General features: G+C 23.5%; 1 protein-coding gene across 1 annotated transcript in view; it reads left to right on the top strand.

Annotated features, from left to right (window-relative positions):
* LOC136979855 (proto-oncogene tyrosine-protein kinase ROS-like) overlaps positions 1–19,659 on the top strand; it is a 140,265-nt gene that overhangs the window by 63,230 nt on the left and 57,376 nt on the right. Inside the window, exons 12-20 of the mRNA XM_067275876.1 lie at positions 1,662–1,756; positions 4,239–4,672; positions 4,749–4,841; positions 4,927–5,136; positions 7,727–7,852; positions 7,941–8,116; positions 12,031–12,220; positions 14,150–14,309; positions 17,745–17,911. Of these exons, the coding sequence (XP_067131977.1) occupies positions 1,662–1,756; positions 4,239–4,672; positions 4,749–4,841; positions 4,927–5,136; positions 7,727–7,852; positions 7,941–8,116; positions 12,031–12,220; positions 14,150–14,309; positions 17,745–17,911 (1,651 nt within the window). The remainder of the gene's footprint in view (positions 1–1,661; positions 1,757–4,238; positions 4,673–4,748; positions 4,842–4,926; positions 5,137–7,726; positions 7,853–7,940; positions 8,117–12,030; positions 12,221–14,149; positions 14,310–17,744; positions 17,912–19,659) is intronic.

Genomic DNA, 19,659 nt, shown 5'->3' with positions numbered 1-19,659 from the left:
GAAATTTTATATTATTTAATTAACATAATGTATTTTTGATCTTAATGATTAAATTATTTTTAAATATATAAATATTTTGTGCTTCTTTCTTAAGTTCTTTAAATATTATTACAAAATTTGATAAACAAAATTTTTGCAAAGATTCTAATATTTATTGTAAGAGATGCTAAATTGCAATGATTAACCTTTTCAAAAAATTTTTCTTTTTTATTAGAAGCTTTTTATTTTTTAGAATTATATTTAAAGTTTTAAAATCATGCCATAATTTTTAAGAGATAGGCATGTTTCTTAAATTTTTAAATTCTATTTGGTGAAAATCAAAAAGAAATTGATTTTTACAATTTTTTAAAATGTTTGAATTTTTTATAATGACAAAAATCATTAGGAAATCAAATTTGTCTTCTAAAATTTATTTATATATTTTTTTCAATATTAAAATACAGTTTATTAAATATGATAATATAGATTAAAATACAAACACCATTGTTTAATAGCAAATCACAACAAGAATGGATAGATAGAAGAGAGATGTCTAACTCAGATTTTTTTTGTTTTTTGTAAAAGTAATCTCTATTATCAATTTGGGTAGAGAAAGTTGTAGGAAATATTATAACCTGCTTAGAAACAAATTAAATACCTAAAGTATGCTTACTTGGAATAATTATAAATATATTAAGTAATATTTATGGAATTAAAAACTTGATTATATTAAATAATTATAAATATAATATTGTCATTACAGTTAAATGAAAATGAATGAATGAATTGAATGAAATGAAAATGATTTCATATTTCTGTAAAGAATAAAATTGAATAGAATTTATTTGTTAAAATTTTTCAAATTTTTGCAAAAAAATTTGCTGGAGTTAAGAACAAAAGTGTGATCTCTTTGTTTGAAGTTCAGGTTGTTATATTAGATTTACAAACAAAACATTATTCAAAAAGAAGAATTTTAATGATAACGTGTTTTTATAATGATTTTAACTTTTTTAATTGAAATATATTTTAAAATATAAATTTTTTGGTTCACTTTAAATGAAAAATGAAATAATTATATTTAATTCAGCAACTATTTCTCATTGAATTATGCATTTCTAAAGTATATATAAATATTTTTGTTTATAAACTTATATAATTTATCAAGGAAAGATAAATGAATGGATTAATGTAAAAAGCTTGCTATTAAAAATGTACCATTTTTAATAGCAAGAGTTAACAATGTAGATTTTTTCTTTTAATACTAATATTTGTATTCCTGACATAAATTTTTAAGATGTAAGCATGCATAGATAATCTACAAACCAGATAATCTGCACACAATCAAGAGTATACTGTACTGATTACAATTAAATCTATATAGAAATGTGTGTAAAAATATGTATATGATTACTTTTCAAGTATAGAGGATTAATGAAATTATTGAAATTTTATAAAAAATTTGTAAAAGTATTCTAAAAACAGAATGTAATTTGTTTAAAAGTTGTAAATTTATATATTTTTAAAGATATAAATAAATTAATTAAAATTATTTTATAATAATAATAATAATAATAATACTTATTAACAGGGAAAATAATTCCCAATGGATAATAATAAATGATGATGAAAAATAATAATACTTATTTATTTATTTTAACAGACTATTTTTCTTTGTGTTGCAGATAAACAGATGTGAATTAAATGGAAGTAACTGCAGGACAGTAATTGAAAATCTATATAAACAGCCTAGTGATTTACATGTAGATCCCTTTCATGGGTTTGTATTCTTTTAAATAATTTCATGAATCTGGGAAACTATTTTATAGAAATAAATATTAATATTATCCTTTAAAACTACCAGGAAGTTTTACACCAAAAACTTCCTGCTAGATTTTAAAGAAGTTTTTGAATATTTACTTCTAAAATAAATTTAGTAAAATATAGAAAAATTAATACCTGTTACCAGTGTGCACTCTCTAGACGACCAAAAACGAAATCAACACAAATTTTAGGATTATTTACAAAGCTTTTCTAAATGTTATAAAATTGATATTAATGACGTTGTATAATTTTTAGCAATCATTTTGTTTTCAATAAATGTAACAAATGCAAAGATCATTAAAATCAAAATTTGTCACATATAGCTTGGCTATTTTTGAGATCAAGATGAATTTTTTTTGTCTCCAAAAAAAGAGAACTAAATATTTATGGAAATTGAAGAAATAAATTTTGGTTGAAATCAAAATTTGTTTACTGATATTTTTGTTGTATGAAATGTAAAACTGTATCTCCGAATTATTCATGAAATATTTGATTTTGATATATATAGTAACTTTGTCTTACTAGTTGTTGTAGTAAAACAGAAGAAGGATAAGTTTATTAATAATTGTTCTCTTTGGATGTTATATAATAGTGACAGAAGACAACAATCCTTTCTGTCCAAATAAAACTGCAAGTGAAAAAACAATGAGAACAATTATTAATAAACTTATCCTTCTTCTGTTTTACTACAACATAACTTATAATTAGACTATTATATATTTCAATTAAAAATATTTTCAACAACTCTAACAGAATGTAGAATTTATTTTTATATAATTGTTAATTCCTTATATTTTCCTATTATTTTATATAATAGGAAAATATTCTCCTTTATTTTATATAAATTTTATATAATATAATTTATATAACCTTTCATATATAATTTTTTCTAAAATATATATGAAAGTATTAATAAATTTCATAAAATATAATTTCATAATATTTTAAAAATCATTGATAAATATGTTAGAATTTTGGGGGCAAATTAAATTTAGACTTTAGTGCAAAATGTGCACTAACAAGCATTATTCAGTTACAATTTCTTTATTAATTTGAGGGGCTGAATGAAAAAACAGCATATCCCACATAAGGAAGTTTTCAAGAAAAAGAATTTGTGTTTCAATTCACCAGCATTTTAATGTACAGTACAGTGCTTTATTAATATGAATGTACAGGGTGGGAAATACAGTCACTTAACACCCCTGCTACAAAATATAGAATGTATCCAAAGTTAATTTGCACATGTCAAGAATACATTAGACCAAGGGGGAAACAGTTGTGTTACATGCATAGCTGCCATTTTCATGGCAGCCAAATTGAATGTGACTCTGAAACTGGGAGGGGGATCATGTGACACATCATTTAGGATCAGAATTTCACAAGGAATTGATTGCTGAAAGATTTTATTGACCTATCTTGAATGTTTACAGAGTTATGCATGTTCATGATGTTTTCAATGTACATTTTTTGGTTATATGCATGTTAAGTGATTTTCTTTCCCAACCTGTACTGTGCAATCTGTAGGGTATATAACTGAAACATAAAAGCATCTTAGAAGATGAATTGATGATGCACACATCCAAATTTGTTAGTAACTCATTTTTTCTAGTTTTGTGGGATATGTCATTTTCCACTCAGACCCTCAATTAGTATATTCATAATATAAACAATAGTTTGATAATTAAAGAAATAAAATAAAATTCTGAAAACATTAAAGGTTAAAAATTATTTTAGTTTTTGATTATTAAACTGTTGTTTATATTATGAAAAAGTTTATGTACTTTTATACATCAATTTTCTTTAGTGTTTTTGAATTTATTATTTGCTTCAGTAATCTTTGTGAAATATAATAAAAATATTATTGCTGTTATTTCCAGTCTCAATTGTATGCATTAATAATTTTAAATTTGAAATTATAGTTAGTAAACCAAAAATGTTTAAAAATATGAAATGTATATAAAAATCAGTCAAAAATAATATCAGAAAATGATCAGAAAAGATAAGAGACTATTACAATGGAATGAATACATTCTAAAATTTTATCAGTCAATTAAGTTAACCTGTTCTGCATTTATTGAAAAAAATTACATATATATTAATTTCAGACTTAATTTAAATTTGTTTTCATGTATATTTGCATATCTATTGAAACAAATTTATTTAAAATTTTATCTTTAAATTATAAATTTAAAATATTTTATTTTTATCTTTTTAATTAATAAATTATAAGAAAATATTTTTAACATTTTTATTATGTATTTTTAATATATTTTGGTACAAATTTATAATTACTAATTTATGATTTGATTTTTTAAATAATTTTTCATATTTTATTTTTAAAATAAAACATAAAATACATACATACACAGATTTATAATATATATATATATTTTTTCTGTTTTAGATATATTTTATTTATAAAATGAATATTTTTGTAGGTATCTCTACTGGTTAATTTCTGGATATTCAGCTGGTGAATTATATAGAGTAGATTTGCATGATATATCTCTTAAGCCTGCATTTGAAAATGACATTCAGTTAATCATAAAGGATTATAATTTAGAGACATTTACAATTGATTATATGAATTTTAGAATTTTAATTCCAAATGCTACATTAAATACAATTATAGCTACTTCTCTTGATGGTACTGATAGCATTGATATTCGATATAATTCACACAGTCCACATTTTTCCAATGTAAAAAGTTTAACTTATCATAACAATTTGTTTTATTGGACAACTGGCACAAGCATATATGGAGAGGAATATCATTCTAAAGTAGATAAATATTATCGCAATAAGTTTCTTATTAAAGCTAATTATATTTTAAATGTAAAAGTGCTTCATATTGACTCTCAACCATATCCAGGTACTGTGTCATATTTAGAAAATTTAAAATATTATATATTAGCAATTGTTAATTATATTATTTCTCTTATGTTTAGTTCCCTTGAATGAAGTAGAAAATGTTCAAGCACTTTTTCAAGATGAAACAGCCAAAATATTTTGGTCAAAACCAAAACTGTTAAATGATGTTGGTAAGTTTAACATATGTTATTATGCATCCAAAATATTTTATTTTAATAAATAATTGATATTTTTTTATATTTCTCTATTATATAGGAAAGGGTGCCTGGCAGAAATGGTTCTATGAAATTCAACTTTTTGATCATGTCAAAAATCTCACAATATTTGGAAATAGGACTGCCAATAATATTTACAAAATTTTTACTTTGAGACCAAACACAACCTATTCAATAAAAATAAGAGCATGCAGTCTTGGTGGAAAAGGAGAATGGTCAACTGAATTTGTAGGAAAGACATTAATGCAAAGTAAAAAGACAATTACTTTCTGAAATTAAATTTTGAGATTAATAAGAAAATTGGCTATTACTTATGATTCCTTATATATACAGTATGTCATATACAAGAACAGATTCTGTACATAGACAAAGTAGTCAGTTCAAAAAATCTGAGTTAACATTTTAAAAAATTTTTAATTTTATTTTCAAATCCTTCAAACTTTAAAATAAAGAATGCTAATTTAAAACCTAAACTTTTAATTGAGAAACCCTAGTTCAAAAATTTAACTTAGAATATTTTTCTTTAATAAAACAATATTTTAAACAATTTTATTGAAAAAAACATTTTAAGTTCACTTTTTAATGTTGTGTTTCTATTTTAAAACTTAAGAGTTCAAGCTAGAATTCTTTATATTGAAGTTTGAAGAATTCTGAAAATGAAAATAAAAGTTTGAAAATGTCAAATATATGTAGATTCTGTTCCTGAACTTTGATGTGTTATTTTTGTAATTATTTATTTTTATTATTTAATATATTTTATTTTATTTTTACATTTATATTAATAAAATTATTAAAATGAAGTACAGTCAAACCTGTTTTTATGCGCTCTTTTTATGTGCGATTTTTATTTGTGCGATTTTTTTAATGCAAATTTTTAATTTGTGCAGTATAGTTGGCGACTAGTCTCGTGCGATTCATCATGTCTTACGTTGACTTATTATAGCTAAATAAACTTATTATAGCATAAATGCACTTATTATAGTAATATTATTGCATGAATATGCGAAAAATGAAATAATTTACTTTTTAAGTCAACAAAACACCACCTGGACAAAAATATGTAAAACAGACGATAGACCAGACGATGCAGTCAAGTGCTGACATCTGTTGTCAATAAATTCTATTTCGTATGGTTTTGAGTTATTTTCTATGTGAGACTTTTTTTATGCGGTCCCTGTTGACCGCATAAAAAAAATATTTTTTAATTGTGTTATGAAAACTATTATTTACAGCCATTCGTGAAGTTTCGTGAGATTTTTTTTAATGCGTTTTTTTTTAATGCGGTTCCTATCCCCCGCATAAAAACAGGTTTGACTGTGTGTCATTTTAGTGTCTAGATCAGTTGTTCTTAAACTGTTATAACTTGCAGTGCAATATTACCAATGAAAAAATTTTATGGCATACTTTTTGAAAAAATTTTAAAATATGTTAATATATTTTAAATTTATAAATTATAAATAGCTGTGTACTATAATAACTGCTACTCTATAGGCCTAACCTAGCTTTTAGTTTATCATGGATATAATAAATCTTTGTACAGATCAGTTTTTCTCATTATTAAAAATATACTTTGATAATATTCATTACATATTTAGCCATTTGTTACAATATATCAATGTGCCTGGATGCACTGTTTGAGGATCACTGGTTTCTAGTGTGAAAAACAATACAAAAAGTTTATTATGTTTAGACAATGTAAATTATTTCCATATTTATAAACTGAACATGAGATTTATGAAAAATGAAAAAAAACTAAATATATTTCAATATTGATTTCTGTTAAAATTTAAGTGAATATTTATTTATTAATATTTTATTTAATATTCATATGTGTAATATCAATTTATAATTATTATTAAATAATAAAGTTTAAAAGTATTGTGCATTTGGCAGTAATTATAAAGTCATTAATATATCATTTCAAAAATTTAATACACTGGAACAATAACCAAAAAAAAATTAAAAAATCAGTTTTATTGCAAGACTCATTCATGCTAATTATTTTATACAGTTAAAGCAAACTTTCTCCAAATGCCATGAAAAATTTTCAAAGCTTTAAATCAACAATACAAGTAACTCTTCTGTTTACATAAACTATCAAATGTTGAAATATGTATGTATGTAATGTTTTATGATAGTCATAAAACAATGCATGCATACATACCTAATATATTTATATTTTAAACATATTTATCTTATCCTTTCCTGTGCATATTTATTAATAAATATGTACAGGAAAGGATAAGATAATTATTTCTCATTTCTGTGTTTTTTATTTGTTTTAAATGAAATATAGGGATGTTACTGTAGTGTATATAAAAATAAATATTTTTAATAAATTATTTTAATAGATAATTTAATAATTTTAGTATATTTTTAATTATTAAATTAATAATTAGTATAGGCTGAGTATCCCTAATCTGAAATACGTAGTACCAAGAATGTTTTAAGTTTTGAATTTTTCTGGATTTTGGAATACATGATATGATGAAGTTGAAGTGAATTATCACTGTCAGACTCTTTGACACTTTCAGCATTATATAAACAACCCAAAAGAAAATAAGTTGTCATACCTTGCACTTACAATGCTTGACAGTTTACTGAATCATGACATTGCACTTTGTGACAGTTGCATACACTGTTATGTCATCTTTCATGACAAACAGTGAGTCATACTCTAAGTAAAGTGCTACTTGCTGCAAAAGTAAAGTTATGGATTTTGGAATACTTCAGATTTCAGAACTTTGGATTGGGATACTCAACTTGTAATGGAGTAAAATAATTTTATAGTGGTCAAATAAAATTCAAATTGTTTAGAAACATTTAAAACATTGTTGCAGATAAGTCACCAGGTTATCCATATATTATTTGGAGTTCAAGAGAAGGAATTATAAAATCTGATATTATAGGAGAAAATGTAGAACCATTAATTTATAATATAAAATTAGATGAAATTGGTGTAACAGGTTAGTACAATTAAAATTTTAATTATGCTATAATTTACATGTTCAAATATTAAATAATTAATAATTTATAATAATATTATACTTACAGATATAAATTGGTACAAAAATGAAATTTTTTTGAAAACAAATTTAAGTTTAGTTTATAAAGTTAATAAATTAAAGCCTCATTCTGTGATAAGATTACAAAACATATCTAATGCTGCTAGTATAGCAATTGATTGGTTAGCTCCAAAACTTTATTGGTCCAGTCCTGTTCAGAAAATGGTTAGTATTATTTTATTTAAAATATACACTGTGTTTATATTGTAGTTTAGTTAAATTTAAATGTTTATATAAAATAACAGTACAAATTTATGTATTTATTTGAATGTTAACTGAATGTTGAATGTTAAATATTTATTTAAATGTTAAATGCTATCTTTGAATTAAATAAAGAAATATCAACATGTCATTTTGCAAAAAAAAAAAAAAAAGATATATGAATAAGTAATAATAATGATGCTGATGATGATAAATATTAGTTGTAAAATTAAACTGAATAATTTTCTTCTGTTATATGTTTATTAATTAAATTAATATTAATCTAAATTAAAATGGACTTTAGCAAGCAAGACAGCTTATATCTTTAATTTTAATTGTTTGTTAAATTAAAATTTATTTATCTTATTTAAAAAATGAGTAGAAATGTGACTCTCATAAATAATTTCATTTTGATGTATAAAAATTTATTACTGTATACACAAATAAGTGAAGAATTTTACAGAAATGTATTCAAAATATTCAATATAAAATACAGTATATTAAAATATCTACAAATATTATTTTTACATTTTATTTTTTAGTAAAACCAAAACAATAGTGTCACTATTAGAATTATATAAACAAATTATATTCTTAGAAAAAATTAAATTTCTAATCTCTAATTTACTAACTGAAATTACTATATTAAATTACTACCTTTTTCATGTACAAAATTTCAATTATTAAAGTTCTATCTCTCTTCCTATGCTTCTGCAGAAAAATCTATTAGATTATTTCAAAATTGATACAGTGAAGCATCAAAAATCTGGATATCAAAACTCCAGAACATCAAAAATCTGCATTTGGCCAAATTAAAATGAATATTAATTCTTTTAATGAGTAATTTCATTGTTGATGTTCTTTCAGTTTTGTGTTGTTGATGTTCTAACGTTCAGAATTTGAAATTTTTTAATTTTGAAATTACAATTAGTATATTTTTTGTTTAAATATCATGATTCTTTAAATTATGTTTTGAATCTTTATAAATATTCCTATGTTCCTTTTGAAATATTGGCTTGAACTTAGAATACCTAAACTTGAATTACAGTATATTTAGAATTTACAGTACTAATAATGCTAATTTACACATATACTTGAAAATTCAGATAAATTGAAAATCCTGGTGGGTCCAGTCACAATTAATCTATATTTTCAACATTTCATTGTAATTTTATTATAATAATCATGAATTAAAAAGTATAAATTATTCATTTGTTATATAAAGTAAACTGTTCAATTTTTAGTTTTTCTTTTCTTATTGTAATAGCATATAACAAAGTTTCTCTTCAAATTTTAGATTCTGTTTCTAAGAAAAGTTTAAATCATTTTAATAAACTTTAATCACATATTTTGCTTTGATTAATTTTTCTGTTAGAACAATCTCAATGTGTTGAAGCTAAATTTTATATTATATTGAAAATGTTATATGAGAGATTTTAAAAAGAATAAAAAACATAAAAAACAATAAATATTTCTATAATACAGTATATTATTCTTATTTGATAATTCAGTCTATTATAAAATTTATAATACATTTGAATTTATTCAATATCTTTTTATATTATATTTCTTTGCCTTTTATTTTTTGAAAATTATTTTAATAAATCTAAATTATTTAGAAGTTATGTCTTACGTTTTTATTTTTGTCATACAGTTAAGATAAATACCATATTGTTTAATGTTAGACAAAAATTGTCTGTAAGTCTGTTTTATATTTTTATACAATATAATAAATTCTAAATTAATTTATAGGTTTCAAATTTTTAATATGACAGTGTTACTTTTAACATTTGTATATACATTTTTAATTTTTGATATATTTTATATTTCTTGCATGATTAAATTTTATATTAGTACATCTGATGAGATATTTCTTTTAGGATATTTTTCACCTAGTTCTGCATTTATAACTAAGAATATGCACAGACATATTTTATTATTAGAATGTCTGATTTAAAAGTTTTAATAATATGTAGAAATAAAATTATTGGATTTTTATAGAAATATCTTTCAGTTATATTTAACATTTGCATAATTTGTTTTGTTTGTTTGAATTGATATATGAAATTAATTTATATATTTTCTTAGTAAGCAGTGAAATTATTATTTCTTTTTTTTTATTTGTTAAATATATATTAGTCTATTTTCTATATTTTGTTTGTTATTTTGTAAATATATGCTTTATTTCGAAAATATAAAATATATTTATATTTAACTTCAAAATTGCTTAAACTTTTCTACTTGAATGTATTTCTATGTATAATTTATTTGTTTTTGAAGAGATTATTGAATAATAATGCTATTTATGAAGCACATAAACTATTTGTTAAATGTATTGTACATTTCAAGACTCATGTCTTGATTTTTAACATCAGAAAATAATTTTATTTGATATTTACAATGTAAACTTATTTTGTAAGTAATTAAAGGATATATTACATAATGAAATTATAGAATATTTTCAAAAACTTTTCTTATAGGAAATTTATCTTCTTAGTAGCATTTTGCACTTAAAGCAATGACTGAATTAACAGTTGTATCCAATAATAAAATATTTCAAAAATTAAGTACGTATTAATATAAAATATACAGGGTGTCTATAAAGTCTGTGTGCAATTTAAACATTTTTAAAATAACTTTATTTGTATTTGTTATAGAAAAAAATCTGTAAGAAGTATCAGAAAGCTTAATGTACCTGGTTTTAAGTAAAATTATTTAGTAATGGATTGGAAGAGGTGGACCATTTTCTTGGCCTCCACATTTACCAGACTCCATTAGATTCTTTTTTATGGGGACATGTGAAAACAATAATATATGGAACCAAACCTTGATAACTAGAAAACTTGAAAGCTAAAATAACTAATCTGATTTCAGGCATTACTGTAAATCAATTGGCAAATGTTTTTATGTTTTTAGAGAACTACAAAATCATATTACCCTTTGTATTACTAATGATGATAGACATGTAGAAACTTAATAAAATTCAATAAAATAATAAAAATATATAGATTTTCTTATTTCCAATACATTCTGCATAATTTCTCTATTACAAATACTAATAAAGTTATAAATTTTTTAAAATTGCACATGGACTTTATGGACATTTTGTATAATTAATTGAGTTCTGCATAGCTAACTGTTATCTTAACTATAAAAACAACAATTGTAGTAATAAAAGAATCTATTAATGAAGTCATGAATGTTAGACAAATAAAGTTTATTTGATTGCACAGTTTAGATTTTGAATCTAAAGTTGATTGATTTCTTTAATATCTAATTAATTTTTAATAATGACTTCATTATTTAAACATCAAAATAAAAATTTTTAGACTTTTAGAGAACTTATTAATTTAATTATAACTAGGTATTAAAAATCTGAAATTAATATTTCATTAACCAAGTCCACTCATTGGATTTGTGGGGACTGCATTGGAAAGCTTTACACACAGCATCAAGTCTCTTCATACTTGGTCCTTTAGTGCTGTTCAAGTCATCAACACTGCTAGTCTATAAACTTTACACACCTTTAACACTTTTCATGCTTTTCGTGTTTAATGTTATTGTCCATGCTTTTTTCCGAAGCTTTTCTGAACTAGAACTGGTAATTCTGTTTCATGAAACCTTAGAACAAATTGAGTTTTCTCCTACAAAAACACTATTTGGATAGTTGTGATTGCAGTGCCACTTGGGCTATGCAACATTATAGCAAATAAAACTTTAGATATCAGTCTAGAAATTATGCCACAAAAAGCATGTTTCTACATAGCCTAGATTTTGCACAATAAATGTTTGTAATCAGAGAAAGATTTTTTAATTACCCTGTATATATAATATCAATCTTATTCACTTTGATAATTTTTTACTTAAAATTTATATAGATATCAAGAGCCAATTTAGATGGAACACAACCAGAATCTCTTCCTATAAGTACTTTGGCTGAAAAACTTGTCATTGATTCTCCATCAGGACATCTTTATTGGTCAACAACTCATTCTGTTGAAGGATCAAATTTAAATGGTGATAATACATATACATATATGCAAACTGGTGTATTTTCGGGTAAAAGAGGTATGTTGAACATTTTTATAGTTATTTAATAAATTAATTGCAGCTTACATTATTAATTTAATAACTTCACTTCATTAATAATAATCAGACATTCTGAGTTAGCACATTATAAATACAGTCCGTTTCAAAATTATAAACACACCCAACATTTTTCAATAACAAAAACATTAACTATAGTAATGTATTTATTATATTAGTATGTTGTTTACAACATCAATTTAAACATCTGAAATTTTTAGAGCAATCTGACAATTACAAAAAAAATTATCACAGATTTTCAATTTTTGAGTGTTTCAAAAGTATAAACACAAGTGCATAAAATTAGTATAATAATTTTTTTATTACTTATTGGTTTAATTAGTTGTCACCAGAGGTGAATATCATTCATTATTAAAAACGTGGCACCAATTTTAAATGGTTTTATGTGATTTAAAACAATGCCTTGTGGAAAAACTAACAGAGTTAGAAAGATGTGAAATTTACCAACTGAAAGGATCAGGACAATCTCTAAGACAAATTTTGGCAGTTATAAATTGATCTACATGTGCTGTGAGAAATGTGTTAATTTAGGGTGAAAATTATGGCAGAAATAAGTGATGTGGAAAGCCTAAACTCCTTACACCTAGAAATGAAAGAAAGGTTTTTTATCTACTGATGGTCAGCAAGTTGGCTATCAGAGAAGCAGCATCAACATTGTCAATTGCAGTTTCACCAGCAACTATATGGATATGTATGCATAATCATAAAAATGTGAAATTTACAAAAATGGCTGCCAAACTGAAATTAACACAATTGCACATAACAGCTAGATTAAAGTGGGCCAAAGACAAGATGACATGGGAAGAGGAATGGAAACAAATAGTCTTTCCAGATGAAAAAAAGTGGAAATTGGATAGACCTGACAGTTATAGTCACTACTGTCATGATTTGAGGAAGAACAAAAGTCAGAATGAGCAGACAGCAAGGGTGGAGGATCTGTGATGGTGTGGGCAGAATTTGGATGGGGAAGTAAAACAGATATTGTATTTATAGAGGGTAGAATGAATTCAGAAAAGTATCAAGAACTGTTGTATCAAAATTTAATAACTTTTGAATCACTTATTGGGGGAGAAAACTGGCAATTCCAACAGGATAATGCTGCTATTCATATATCAAAGTCAACTAAAAATTGGTTTTTTGAAAAAAATTACTGTAATTGATTGGCCATCTCAGAGCCCTGATATGAACCAATAGAGAATGTTTGAGGCATTGTGAATTGTCTTGTTTATGGCCAAAACAGACAATACAATACTGTAAATGAATTGAAATTAGCTATCATGGATTGTCGGGAAAATATTAAACAAGAACAACTTCAAAACTAGTAAAATGTATGCCTGATAGAGTATTTGAACTAATTAAATCAAATGGTGGACCTACAAAATATTGAAACACCACAAATCTGTTTTTTGTGCACATGTGTTTATACTTTTGAAACAATCAAAAATTGAAAATATGTGATAATTTTTTTTGTAATTGTCAGATTGCTTTAAAAATTTCAGAAAATGTTTAAATTGTATATTGTAAACAATATATTAATATAATAAATAAATTACAATTGTTAATGTTTTTGTTATTGAAAAAAGTTGGGTGTGTTTATAATTTTGAAACGGACTGTATTCTATTGTTTTATAATAAAAAAAATTTGCAATAATCAATCCAAGTTTGAGTTTTTAATATTTGATTGATTATTCAAAAATATTTGGTGTTAATTAAAAGTTAATTCCATATGCATGACAATTGTAAATTTGGATAGTGGAAATTTGGACAATTGGAAATTTAACATGTGCATGACAATTGTAAATTTAAGTCTAGATTTTATATCAAATAAGATCTATGAAAAATCTATCAAAGTAAGTTCAAATAAAACTAATTTTTATTTTATGGTTTTAGTAATGGGTCTCACTTTGAATTATGATCAACAAAAAATATATTGGACAATTAGAAATTATGAAGGTTCTTGGCTTTATAGTGCAAAAACCTTGAAAAATGTTTTTGGAAGAAATAAAGATGATGTCATAGAATTGATAGCACAGTTACCAGAAAATGCTATGTAAGTTTATAAAGCAAACTATTTAATGTTTTAGAATATCTTTATCTTTTTATTTTTATTTTTAATGTTGAAAATTAAATGATTTAAAATATTTCATTGTATGCATTATTCTATAAAAATTGCTTATTTACAATGACTTTTTAAATAAGCAGTATTATAGACGTTTGCTTTAATATTTCAATGTAATAATAAAGGCATATTAAATGAATTTTATAGAAATAATGAAGGAGATAACTATTTGAATATTTCTGTTTAATACTGCATTTTTTATTATGAGTTAATTTTTTGTCATAAAATAAAATTAATGAAAAAGTCAAGTGAATAATTAAATTTCTTTCTCTTTCATCTTAAATGACATGAAATTAATATAGCAAATCAATTAATGTGATACATCTACATCCAGTAGCAGATCCAGACATATCTAAAAAGGGGCTAACTCAAAAATTAAAAATGTTTGAATATTTAATAAGTTACTTTTTATTAACATATGTATGACAATTTTATTTTGCATGGTTCAATAAACCATATTTATCCTCATAAATGTTTTTAAAAACAGCATTTTGAAGTTTGAACAAATAAATTTTAATTTATTTTGTGTCATTAGGGAAAGCTTAATCCTTTATAGCCCTTTCCTTGTATCTGCCACAACCTACATCTGGCATGATATACTGTATATAATTTGCAAATCTCATGAACTTCTGATTTCAAGAAATTGTTTTAATTTTGTATCTTTTGAAGAATTCTTATGTTGGTATAATTTTCAATAATTAAGAATGCTAGATCACAAATAGTAAATATGATTTTCCATTGTTTTGAACAAATGCTTAATATAAAAAATAAGTTTTCTTCAAAATGTAAATATGAAAAAATATTTTAAGTTTTGCAAAATCTTATTGAATATATGCAATGATTTAATTGAAATATGTTAAAGTATGATTTATTATGTTATATGATAATATTATGTTTAAATATAATTTATTATTATTAATATTATATTATTTTTTGAAAGAAGAAACATTATCACATAATCCTAATTGATAGGATAATATACCCCCAATTCTGTTTTTACACTGTTTTGGGAACATATTATTCCTGAAAAATCTGTGTAAAAAAGATATTGTTCATATTGAAGATCAGTTCCAGACCTTAGAAAGCAGTAAAAATAATACAATAAACCAATTAATATAATAGGATGTGTCTAAACACAATATTTTAGTTTTAGTTAATAAATCAGGAGAGAGAGAATTGTAACTTACTTATTAGCAAAATTTAATAAATTACATTATTTGCACAAATTTTATTATATTTTTATTTCAGTTTTTCAATTAAAGATCACAATATCAGCTTAAACAGAAACCAAATGGCATACAAAAATTATTCTGTATTGAATTGGATTGGATTAATGGGATAAGGTAATGCAATACATGGATGAATTACCAAGGGGGTGTCTCCCAGAAAAACTGGTCCCTGATTGTCAGACATGTGAAGAAAACCTGGAAAACTCTACATAGCCAGCCTGTAGGTCAGGCATGAATCTGGGACCAACCACTAATGTTTGAAATGTTATTAATTAACTTGGCCCATTAGTAGGTCCCATATTGAAAAAAAATGAAAGACAATTACATAAACAAATCACCAAACTTTGATTTAAATTTTTCTGACTGATTCAATCACAGGATAAATTTGGAATTAAAGGCTTATTGTTACTATACATGTTCAATTAAGTCAAAAAACAATCAAAGTTTAAGATTTATGTGAACATATGTAACAGCCTTAAGTGCAAATTCTAAAATTATTTTAAAAAAGAGCAATTTTCTAGAAAAGGAAGAAAGTATTTTTTTAAGAATAAAATCAAATGGAGATTTTTAGAAAGACAAATTTCTTTAAACATGTAAACAAATCATGCAAAAAGAGAATTGAATTTTTTTTCCCAGATCATGTTAAATCAAAATCATGTAAAAAAAAATCCAAGTAAAATTTGTATTTCAATAGTTTTCATATATTTTTCAATATATGTATGTAAAATTATATAGAATTTCTCGTAAAAATATACATATACTTCAGAAATTCCATATTTAAATACGTACTTTTGTTTTTTGATATGAGATATTAAGATATGTTAACATTTAGAAATCTAAGGTAATATATTGAAGAGATAAGTGCAATAATTTCAGCATACCTTTTAGTGGATATTTCCAGATCATTTAATTGACAGCATCAATAATACATGAATTTTACTGGTGAAATATTTGAAAGCCTGAGATGAGACTTTAAATAAAATTTAAGTTATCAAGTAAATTATACAATTTAGTCATCTAATGATAACTTCATATTTTCAGTTCTATAAGGTTTATATTAACCTTATAGAAATACCAATAAATAATATAAGTTTGTTAAGAGTAACATTATTTTTGATCAGTAGCAATGAAACCACATCCTTCATTGTACAGAAACAAGTATAATTTAAAATTAAATTTTTATGATACTATATTTGAAATTAAGTTAAATAAGATTTTAGGATATAAATTAGAACAGCTGAAAATTGATCCTTAAATTTTAAAACTTTTCTTAATAAGAAGGATTTTATTTTCTTATTAATAAAAATTCTAATTGCATGAATAGAGTAGAAAAAAGAATATTGTAATAAATCAATAATTATATGTAATTAATAATACTAAAACCTATATTCCTATATTCCTAAACACTATATTCCTATATTCCTACATATAAATATAGGTTTTAGCCGTTTTTATAAAAAATGCAAATGTTTTCACTGATGTTGAATGGGCATTGTGATGATACCAGTTTAACACTAATATAGGTTTTAGTATTATTAATTCAAATTTAATTATCTGTGTTTTAATTATATGTAACATAACACAAAATAATTATTTTATTTTCATGACTCATTTTATATTGATGTTCATTATTATGAATAATAATAATTTTGTTTTTATGCTTAAAAATTATATTAATGAAATATTGCTCTGTTCCTTATTAGGAATGATTAATTTGCTAGGAATGAAATGAAAATATAAATGCAATAATTCAATTAGCTGCATATATGGAAAATTATTTATTTCCAGATTAGTTTAGATCTTGTATTATAGAAATGTTTATGTAAATATAAATATAATAATTACATATATAATTTTTATTTTTTCTAAATGTATAAAAATACAGATATCTGTTAATTTTTTAATAAATATTTTTACTCATTTCAATATTTGCATTCTTAAAGATAGTATAGATAAAACAAGCATTTATAAGACTAAAAAATTAGAAAAACAATAAAATTATTTTATTATTAAATTTGTATATATGTTTTCCAGGGTGCTTATTATTATAATTTAATTGTCACATGTTATAATAGTTTGATCTAAAACTTTAATTCATATTAGAAAATTTGATTTATATTTTTATTTTTGAATACAGTCAAGGTCCCCTATGGTATTTTAGTGATCGTCTTTTCTGGATTAATGAAGAGAAAGAAGCATTAATTAGTGATATGTCTGGAAGAAATGTTGCATGTTTTAAACATGTAGGACTAAAAGATTTGAAAACTCTCACTATTATTGATCCAGCTCTACAGCCATATCCAAGTAAGAAAATTTTATAATTCAAACTAAATTATTAAATGTTGAAATTATTTTTTTGTAAATTCTAAATTATAGTTTATATATTACATTCATATATAAAAGTGATTACAGTTTTTATTAAAAATTTAAAAAATAATATCTTTATTGATTGTCACTTTTACAAGGGTGAACCAAAAAATATTTGTAACAAACTTAATGATACAAAAAAAATTATTAAATTTATACAATATCGGCATAGTTAAGTTTTGGTATAAAAGAAAGTTATAATAAAAATCTTTACTGAGTAAATCTGACATCTTTTAAATGGGAAAGACATATACAAGTCAAATAGATGGCTTTTCACATTTTTAACAGATATTTTACAATAAGAACATTCAGTATTGTTTTTAATATGAAGAATTCTATTCACTTAATCATGTCCTATGTTTTGAATCTCTTAGTAATAGGAGATTCAAAACATAGGACATGTTAGAATATCACATTTATTTGCCAAATTTGCTGATTGGAGCACTTTCGGTTAATCAAAAGCATTCCAATTGGCAATTGCAAGAACAATGCAATCAATGGCAATTGCTTTGTTCTTGGATTGCAAGTGCAAGGACCCATGGTCAGCAGGTACAAGGATAGCATCTTTGTTTTGATTGATTCAAGTGCAGGGATCACTTCTTTCTTTCTGGCAATCAGCAAATTCAAATTTCCACTAGTGCTGTGGTGCTACAGCACTTCCCCCCTGCCAACCTAAACTGTAGGCCTACTTTAATGTACTACTTTATGTAAGGTAAGTATTTGTAAGACGTGATATAAAGTATATACAGTACAGTTTTGTGTTTAATATATTTTTTCGTAAATCAGTTGTCCGAACAACCCCAGTCCTGAATTGTTTCAGATAATCGATGCTCTACTGTATTAATTTTTTAATAAATAGGATTTATATTTTAAGAAGTGGAAATATTTGTCCTATTTATTCATTAATTTTTTTGAAAATTTATTGCTGTAAATTTATTTATTGCTGTAATTCAAATTTTACAATTAGTGTAAATATTGAAAAATTGAAATTAAATTATAATTTTAAATAAAAACTAAATTACAAGAATATATTAAAATTTTTACATAAATTGTTTTGATCTTTCACTTTAGATTATTCAGTCATTCTTTTTTCTTTTTAATAAGTTTTGATTATAAGCTTGAAACTATTTCCACTAGTAGGAATGTTATGTTCCATTTGAATGTAGAACAAAGTGAAAGATGTTTTTATTATAGATAATGGCAAAGTTAGTGGAGAGTGTTTGTGGGTTGTCTCACTTCTAATATTTGAAAATTCCACTGAATAGTCAATAAAGTTACACCACCAAAAAAAAAAAAAATAATAATAATAATGTATTTTTCAGAATTAAGAGAACAGAAGTATAAAAAAGGATCATGATCAATGGGGAGACTGAGGGTAGAAGAACTATCCTTCTCAACTGGCACTTTATATGAATTAACAGTATAAGCCATTAGTATCAGTCAGCAAAATTTACTTCTATGACCACCAATGATTAATGTCTAAATATGGTCCTGATTGTGGATAGAATATTTTATATTATTTATTTCATATTTAAAATGGCTAAATAGTGAGCTAAAAGGAAATATCACAAGCATTTAAATGAAAATTTAAATATTCCAGTGATTCAATATATTTGTGAATTGAATTTTGTTAAATTTATTTTTAGATAAATTATGATTATAAAAGTTTTTAGAAAAATGGATGT

This window comes from Centruroides vittatus, unplaced genomic scaffold (assembly GCF_030686945.1).
Source record: "Centruroides vittatus isolate TY-2023 unplaced genomic scaffold, ASM3068694v2 contig_651, whole genome shotgun sequence".
Taxonomy (NCBI): Eukaryota; Metazoa; Arthropoda; class Arachnida; order Scorpiones; family Buthidae; genus Centruroides; species Centruroides vittatus.
The sequence above is the reverse complement of the archived record's forward strand: the minus strand, read 5'-3'. Positions and strand labels throughout refer to the sequence as shown.